Source organism: Electrona antarctica, assembly GCF_951216825.1.
Source record: "Electrona antarctica genome assembly, chromosome: 15".
NCBI classification, from domain to species: Eukaryota; Metazoa; Chordata; class Actinopteri; order Myctophiformes; family Myctophidae; genus Electrona; species Electrona antarctica.
Window position 1 is genome coordinate 16897293 of NC_136796.1, and position 8718 is coordinate 16906010.

Below are 8718 nucleotides of genomic sequence, written 5' to 3' on the forward strand. Positions count from 1 at the left end.
AGTAACGGGTATACCAGTCTCTCAAGCTCTTTAGCAAACTGAAATTGCATTTTTAGGTCAGGGATACCAATTGTATCCAATCAGGAGAGGAACTCATAACATATACAAGATAAACTGAAAGTGAAATTGGAAGTGGAACACTATAAAATTGATGCTCATAAATGGGTACTTTCTCCTGATTGATGTATTTTCTGTTTATTAAAGAGCCGGAGAGACGGGGAGACTTCTGTTACTGAACAAACCCTCTATAATCTGAATATAACTACCTTTCAACCAATAAATATCACTTACAGTACCTTTTTTGAGAGTCTACAGGCCAGTCCGCTTGGTTCCATTCGTACACTCACAGAGTTACAGACCCGTACAGGTCCATTTGGACCCAAAGTGATCCCCAGACCCCACGCTGAACAACAGCGAGCATCGTACCACAGTCTTGCAATCCCCTCACTTGGTTTTGACCTTGTCGTCCAGCACTCGTTTGACCTTGCCGATCATGAAGGTCGCGATGAGCGCGCACGCCACCACCGTTGCGGCGTACAAAACGACAAGGATGGCCGCCTGGTCATCGGCGTGGAGACGGGTGTAGATTGCCCGGCGTCCCGTGTAGTCCAGGTAGGAGGCGTGTATCTGACACATGGTACACAGAACCAGCAGCACATGGAACAACTGGTGACCCTGACCTGCAGCCGTGGACAACAAAGTGCATATAGTATTCAAGTGTTTTCAAATCAGATACAAGTGCAATATATATATATATATATATATATATATATATATATACACTATATATACACTATATATACACTATATAAACTCAACAGTACCATATTTATATTTGAAATGTAGTGAAAGTCCTCAGCTTGCTAAGAAAAGAAACACAAAACAAAAATTCAGACCTATGAAATCGCAGCGACCGGGGAAGCAGCGCTCCGGCAGTGGGTTGGTGAAGAAGAACGCACACAGCAGGAAAAAACTAATTTGTCCGAAGTGGAAAAGCAGGGCGGGGTCTTGTTCGTGGTGGGCGTAGTCTTGGTGGCGTGCGTTCCAGGAGTTTAGGAGCCGTTGGAACACGGGGCTGGTGTCCCACGCGTATGCCAATGCAGACGGAACCACCTGCCCCACCTAGTGGAAGAAAGTATGACTTTTATTCTTTTTACTAAAACCTCACCTCTACCAGTGGTTAATGGATATATTATCATCAGAATTCGGAAGAAGAAGAAAGAAATTGGCTACTCTGGAATTCTCCTTTAAAGGAGCACTTCAACCATTTTAAACCTATGTTCATATAATTGGTCCTCACTATCACTGACTAAGCAGGCTTCTGAACTACCCACAGCCCTCCTCTGACTAAGACACTGACCCATCATCCGTATTGTGGGGAAACCTTTCGCAGGAAAATATCAGATTGCGACTCATTGTGAGCTTGTAGATCGGCTATTTTTCAGTGAAGATATTAATGCGATCCAGAGCAAAGCATGGGCCTCATCATCCTTCAGCATTCGCTTACAATACAGCTGTGACAATATTGTAGGCAGTCTTATACTTAGACCCTCCTCAATATTGTGTGCAAAAACAATTACAAATACAATAGATCGATTAAAAGTCTAATCATGTAGACTAGATCCGAGATCCACATGGGAACGATGTGACTTGATGTGGATCTCAGGCTTCATCCAGCCAAAGTCATCTATGAAGTACCTATTACGTACAAGACCCAGGCCAAACAGAAAAGTCACTCATATAGAGGAACTCTGTGGAACTCTGCTTAAGAACGTATGGGTTTAAACCCTATTATGGTTGACCAGAGTTCCGAGGGGCTCCATACGAGTGATTTTCTGTTTTCTGTTATCGCGGGGAAAGCTAAGCTACGTGACATGTTGTGAGCTTGTTGATCTAGTATTAACCACAATACGTAATGCTGGGGTCAAAGTGGTTCATGTCCACTTGTAACAGTACTTGAGTAAAAGCACTTATTGACACCCACCTTGCGCACCCATGGCGGCAGGCTGTGGTTGCGGTACTTTCCGTAGCAGCAGCCCAGGCAGCTCAGGCAGCAGAGCACGCTGGCGGCCGGCATGAAGACGGCCACTACGCGCCGGTGCCAGCTCTCCTCTACAGCGTAGTAGAAATGCACCACCGCACTGCCGTACTGGAAACCACAACCAGGATGACTGTATTAACATTAAAGGTTTGGTGTTTTTGTTGGTGGTTCATCTGTAACTGAATACATTTTAAATGCTATCTTTTGTTAAGTTTTCAATACTTACCTTTTCAGTCCTGGACCTGACAAATAATATATATAATATATAACTAAAACTAAAAATCCAAAACTATTACAACGTTGTTGTATACCTGGTACTGTGCCACGCCCACATAGTCCAGGAAGAAGAACATGTAGTGGCACAGCTCCGACTTGCCCGCCAGGAGGTGGGCAGTGACGCTGCACGCCATGTAGCCCCCCGAGGACGCCAAGAGGATCGCCAGCGGCCACGAGTGGGCGTCCGCAAAGAAGTCCACCGTCTCCGCGAGGTGACGGAGCCTGACGGCCACCGCCATCAGCCCGATCAGGTGGCTCCAGATGTTGAGGGTCTCGTTGTGACGCCGGAACAGTGACAGGAAGTAGTAGCGCCATCGCCGGTGGAGCGGGCGGTAGCCGCCGTGGATGTAGCGCTCCCGGAAGAACGGCGGCACCTCGGTGTCCGGTAGCGTACCGGGCATGGAGGAGGGCACCGCCTCGGTCAGCATGCGGGGCACCTGCCTCACCTGCAAAAAGTGCATTTCCTCCATTAGGGCAGTATTATGCGTGTCTTAAGTACCAGGTCTTATTACTTAACTTAAGACCTGGAGGCGTGGTCAATGCTGTTTGGCCACTCAGAATAGCCAAATGGCATTGATCACGCCTCCAGGTTTTAAGTTAAGTAATAAGACCTGGTACTTAAGACACGCATAATACTTAGTCTCTTATTATAGATAGGCCTACACTTTATGCCTATGGAGCAACTACACTTGCAATTTCCCAGAATTGCACCTAGTTTTAATTAGCTTTTTTACTTTTAGTTTGTAAATCATTCATTCCGTTTCATTGTTGGTGAGAATGCAGCTGGAAAGTGTAATTGTGTGTAAAGCAGCAACAATGCACTAGATTGGCTGTTGTTCAAGGTGAGTGGGCCCACTGGGCTGTGTGAGGTCAGGTGACAGGTGGAGAGGTGATCTTGGTGGAATACAAGACGTGCGTCCGCCATCCGGCATTGCTTTGTTTAAACTATATAATAACTCTTGTTACCTGCTGAACATTGATGAAGAGACGGCTGATTCTCTCCATGAAGATTGTAGCCATGATGGAGAGCAGGAGGAGGGGCCCCTAGCTGAGGCCAGGGGCCAGTTGCCTGCTGGAGGGGCCGAAGGGGGGAGGGGGGGTGGGGGGGGGGAGGGGGGGTGGGGGGGGGGGATGGGTAGGAAGGGCCCCTGGGGGCCAGTCGGCTGCTGTCAAGAAAATATAAAATGTCACTCATTGTGGAACTGGAAAAACCTCAAATGTAACAGTGGATTAACAAGTTTCAAATTAGCTTCTCTATTTTGGGCATGTCATTCACAACTCGTTTAAAAATAATAATAATGGTGCAGGGGTTATCAATATGTCCGATAAATGTGTTTGTGGCAAAGACTTGGTCTTGTCCGTGGCAAATTATAGATTTTCTTCAACATTATGATGTTCTCATTTCATAAGACACAATTACTGAATGTCAGTCTCCAGGTTTTCTACAGAATATGACACTTATTTACTACGACACTATATTAGGAGTTCAATAGTGGTTCTCAAAAGTTTTATTTGCAAGGACCCCCTTCACTCTGAGAGTGTTGGAACCAAATGGATCCGTAAGGGTCCATTTGGTTCCATCATTCTGTACACTGACAGTTACAAACCTTATGGTCATTCAGGGCTATATCTCTTTATGTGTTTCTGGTCTGGTCATAATTATTATTGTCCACTCATTTTGTAAGTCCATGGCAAAAATAGAATCTTGTCAAAAATGTCCACCACGATGACCCCTGCCCTGCCCACTACCACGGAGGTTGTGGGTTCTAATCCACCGTGGTGCATCCGGCTTTGTCGGGGAGGGAAGCCGGGCACATGAAGGGTGATATTTGTCGTTGCATGTACTCCTATGGGGAGTGTTGGGTGGGAGGAATAAGACGGAGGCTCTCGTGGTGGGGGCTCCTCTGGCAGGTGCAGTCAGTACAGTAGGTCAGAGTAGGTTATGACAGCATGCGGTCAGTGACAACACAGAAATGTGTGTGGGGAGGAATTAATTGGCTTAACGACTAAATTGGGGAGAAAAAGAAGTACAAAATAATTGGCAAGAAAGAAGAAGGGAAAAAGAAAAACAACGTTAAAGCAACGTGTCAGTCCATGTGGAGTGGACCATAATATATGGGCAACTAGCGGCCCCCACTTATTGGTTATCCCAATACTGATGTATACTGATTTCAGCTGTTATTATTCAGTCTTTTATAATATAATTCTATATTTATTATATTGTCTTTTTAATGTTTAAGTTCATAAAGTAATGTACTGTATAACTAAATGCATTTGCAATTAAATAAATGTATTACTTTTTTTGGCAAAAATAGCAAAAATATTTCAGGATTCCAAAAAAAAAAAATCACACCCCTGTGAAGTGAGTGGTGCAACTCCATGTGTGTGTGTGTGTGTGTGTGTGTGGGGGGGGGGGCATCATCCGAAATCATCATATATACAGTTAATGCGTGTGTTTGTGTGTGTGTTAGGTTGCGCACAGGTGGTGAAAAATGCTGTTTTCGTGCTCAGACGCACCCAGACAGCTACCCAGCCAGACAGCCAGCCACCCACACACATAGCTCCGTAAGGGAGTGGTTGCACCACTCAATTTTTTTTGCAGATCTACAACCTCAAAACGTGTGGACTCAGCGCAGCTATTATTTTTTTTACTATACTTTTGTGTCGACCTAACAGAACATGTCGAAGTAGTAGGGCATTGATTTATGAAGAGAGAAAAAAAGAATACGGAGATATTAAAGAGAAGAGATTCTGTGATTGTCTGACAGTATGCAAGGTGTCCCTCTGTGAGTGTGGAAATATATAGTGGCCCAGCCCTCTCCATCATCAAAGTTGCCCACGTACCCTGATGTGGACCTTAATTCCTACCAGCCACCAGGCAAGTTGCCTGGTATGTTCATTGTGTCATTACAAATGACTTTAATTACAAATCACAAAAAATACAAAAACATTTAAGAGATAAGTTTACCTTTAAATGAAGTATATCCTCTTTAGTTGGGTTTATATCTCTACTTGTGTCTTCTGACTCTTCTCTTACAGATGGAGTAATAAACTCCCCCAGGCATCGCTGCAGCCTAAATAAGACAAGTTAACTCTTGTCAAAGCCTGATAAAAAAAAGAATACAATACAAATATGACAAGGTCAGAAGGCTATAACTTGTAAAAATCAGTTTCGCCCAGTCCATTCGGCGCCCCACGGTCTTAAAACAAACACTTTTTTAGATAAACAGCTAGTCCGGTTCCTTCAACGCTGCAAGGTGTCCAGTGTCACGCTGCAACACTTCGCCGTAAGTCGGTGTGGCGCGCTGTGGGGAGGAAAATAGCAGATCTGCAAGCTCACAGCGCGCCGTGAACGCGACGCGTTGTGAGCTTGTAGATCGGCTATTTGCGGCGAACGACCGCCGTCGTACGGAGAAAGTGTATTACGCAGATTACGCACAAAGAAGGCGGGACGCTTCTTTTCCAGTCAAAAAGGGGGAATAAAAATGCTGTCTATTATTATTATTTTGTAGAAGACAAAAAAGGAGGCTCGTTTCGTTTGTAAAATTGTGAACAGAAAAGACAACTTTAATAGCCTAATGCAAACGAGGTGTTTTCAACCCGGAAAATGTAGACACAGAAAAAAGGGAAATTGCCTAATAAGAAACACAAGACCAAAAATAAAGAAATAGATAAATAAGAATCCATCAGTCCACTGAATCCAGTAGGCTAGTTTGAAGTCTGGCCATATGGGTCTCTAATAAATGGAAAAGTAAGTGAGGTTTTGCCTGCATTTGGGTGTGAGGTCATGCAGGGAGTTCTCAGCATGCAGCTACAATATGAAGTGTGTGTGTGTGTGTGTGTGTGTGTGTGTGTGTGTGTGTGTGGTGTGAGTGGGTGGGTGTGTAAGTTCTGTGGAACATTCCTTTTCAAAGATGTTTGGACAGGAATGTAGCATGTCAGGCAATATTGCACAATATCCTGACTAGGGTGCACAAGCGGTAGTTCCACTTATTCCATTCAAATAATATAGTAAAAGTACCACAATGTAAAAATGATGTTACAAGAAGTAATAGTCCTGCAGTAGGCTCTAACACGTAAAAGTTCTGAATCCAAATGACTTGAGTGAAAGCAGGACAGAAGTATTGGCATCAAAATATACCTACAGTGCCCAAGTAAAACTGCTCAAATGCTGTCAAACCTTCTTGAAAATAGCCAAAGCAAAGTGGTTTAAAGCAGTGGTTCTCAATGTCGGGGTGGGGAAACCAGGGGTTATTGAGGGGGTTCCAGGGGCTAACCCCCCCATGCAGCTAAATGAGTTAATAAAGCATGAACATCTAACTATCTAACTATAAATGCGCCACGTCTCTGTCTGCCTGTGTGTACGGTTGTAATGCACGTAACTCGAGAACTGTTTTCCCCACCGACTTCAAATTCGGTATCGAGTCGGTCGGACCCACGGTTGTCCACAAACACCACAAAAGGCTCTGGTCAGGCTCTGCCAGTGGGCCTAATTAGCCCAAGTGCCCTCACCTGTGCAATTTCCAGCCTCTACCTCAGCCAATTGATTGCCATGGCAACCCCACACCTGCCAATTGATTACTTAACCAGTCCACTTTTACAGTCAGTCAGTTTGCACTCTTGGCAGACAGACAGATACAGAGATCTCCATGACAGATAGAGAAATGGGACACAGACAGACAGTTAAAATGGGTGCTAAGATGACAATGGGTATTGCATACTAGGAGATCTCCTTTATGGGCACAAAAGGGACACAGACAGATAGTTAAAACGGGTGCTATCACAAGTTTTATACAAGGGTATAGGTTCCCAAGTTGCATCGTGGCCGGTGGCCAATGGGCACGTACAGGTCTAGTACGTATTAAAGTCTAACTATGTAACTTTTGTTTAATGAATACAATTCAAATTTGTTCAATCTGTATGGTAGTGTATGTTAAATAGAACTTGGGGTGGTTATATTTTGTCTCCATGCTCTTCTATTAAGACATTTAGCTTGTGTCAAAGACACAGGATCTGATACGGATTTTGACCTGATATGGTCAAGATCCAAATTAATCCCTAGCTGAGCAAGCAAAGCAGGCCGGATCTATTACCTCAACGGTGAAACCTGTTGAGCTGTGCTTAAGCATGAAGAGGAAATTTGCATGCATGGTGCTGCTTTCATTTGGTGTTACTTGATATGAAAATGTTTGTGGAACACTGGTTTTGAACGCTTAATAAAACCAAGCAATACAATCATTCAAATGTTGGCTGTCTATTAGCCTACACCAGTGGTTTACTGGTTTTCAACCCTTAAAGGTCCATTATTTATTTGGCATTTGAGCCACAAACCACCATTTGATGACATTTAGCCTCGCAGAACAAAAAACGAACGAATATTTTGTTGTTGGATAAGATTGTGTCCACAATTCCATGCTGTATTGATGTGTAGATAACAGGCAAATGTTCATTAAAAATAACAATTATTTTACATTCTCCAATTGTGTAGACTTCTTGTAAATGTTTAACTCTTGAGAGTGTAAAATGAAACCAAATGGACCCTTTGGGTCCAAGGGTCCAAATGGACCCATAAGGGTTTTACACTCTATTTTACACTCTCAAGAGTTGGGTCCATTTGGTTACCAACTGTAGTGTCCAGCCACTGGTATTGCATAGGGTACCAGGATGTTAGAGACAGGTGGGTCATATATATGTGATTAAGTGGTGGTGATTACATGCAACGTGACTGGATTGTATTCATTGAAGTGAACGAGTAAAGACTACAAGGCAGCCTTGTGTCCGGTGTGTGTTAATACTTAAATGTGAATATGCGACACTGTTGTGATTTTCAGTTAATGTGCAAAGTATATTCAGAGGTGGCACTATAGTTTTGTTATTGAAACTGGGTCATATTGAAGTGTAAAGATTATTTGAGTAAAACATGTTTTGAGTTTGAATATTGTACATTTCTCTATGGTGATGGTTATCATCCAAGAATGGGAGGGATGTAGTGTCCAGCCACTGGTATTGCATAGGGTACCAGGATGTTAGAGACAGGTGGGTCATATATATGTGATTAAGTGGTGGTGATTTCATGCAACGTGACTGGATTGTATTCATTGAAGTGAACGAGTAAAGACTACAAGGCAGCCCTGTGTCCGGTGTGTGTTAATACTTAAATGTGAATATGCGACACTACACCAACTCTCCATCATTTAGCTGGGGACCACCTGGAACCTCCTCAAGGACCACTGGTGGTCCCCGGACCACTGGTTGAAAACCACTGGCCTACACTAAATGAGAAAGGACAAAGTTGCAGGAAGACTGAGTTTGTAGTTTGTAGTTGTTTAATTGTTTATCACATTGAAGTTGAATAAAACCCAGATTGACAGAGGCCTCCTTTGTGGTGTGTTTCCGTGGTA

At 43.7% G+C, this 8718-nt stretch overlaps 1 protein-coding gene across 1 annotated transcript; it reads right to left on the reverse strand.

The window, feature by feature from the left end:
- Window positions 1–437: 437 nt before the first annotated feature.
- On the reverse strand, window positions 438–3416 carry paqr7a (progestin and adipoQ receptor family member VII, a). The gene is made up of 5 exons (XM_079522432.1): window positions 3284–3416; window positions 2353–2763; window positions 1985–2149; window positions 897–1122; window positions 438–680 (listed from the first exon to the last, which is right to left on the reverse strand). Exons 1-5 carry the CDS (start codon window positions 3335–3337, stop codon window positions 445–447), a joined length of 1092 nt encoding a protein of 363 aa, XP_079378558.1. The 5' UTR covers window positions 3338–3416; the 3' UTR covers window positions 438–444.
- Window positions 3417–8718: the final 5302 nt, after the last annotated feature.

What these genes read in the sequence shown, in the direction of transcription:
- paqr7a (XM_079522432.1), bottom strand. Translation starts at nt 3,337, where the DNA reads ATGGCTACAATCTTCATGGAGAGAATCAGCCGTCTCTTCATCAATGTT. An exon ending in TGGGCGTGGCACAGTACCAG is followed by an intron (nt 2,150 to 2,352) that starts GTATACAACAAC and finishes TGTGGTTTCCAG; the next exon opens with TACGGCAGTGCGGTGGTGCA. An exon ending in CGGTCGCTGCGATTTCATAG is followed by an intron (nt 681 to 896) that starts GTCTGAATTTTT and finishes CCACGGCTGCAG; the next exon opens with GTCAGGGTCACCAGTTGTTC.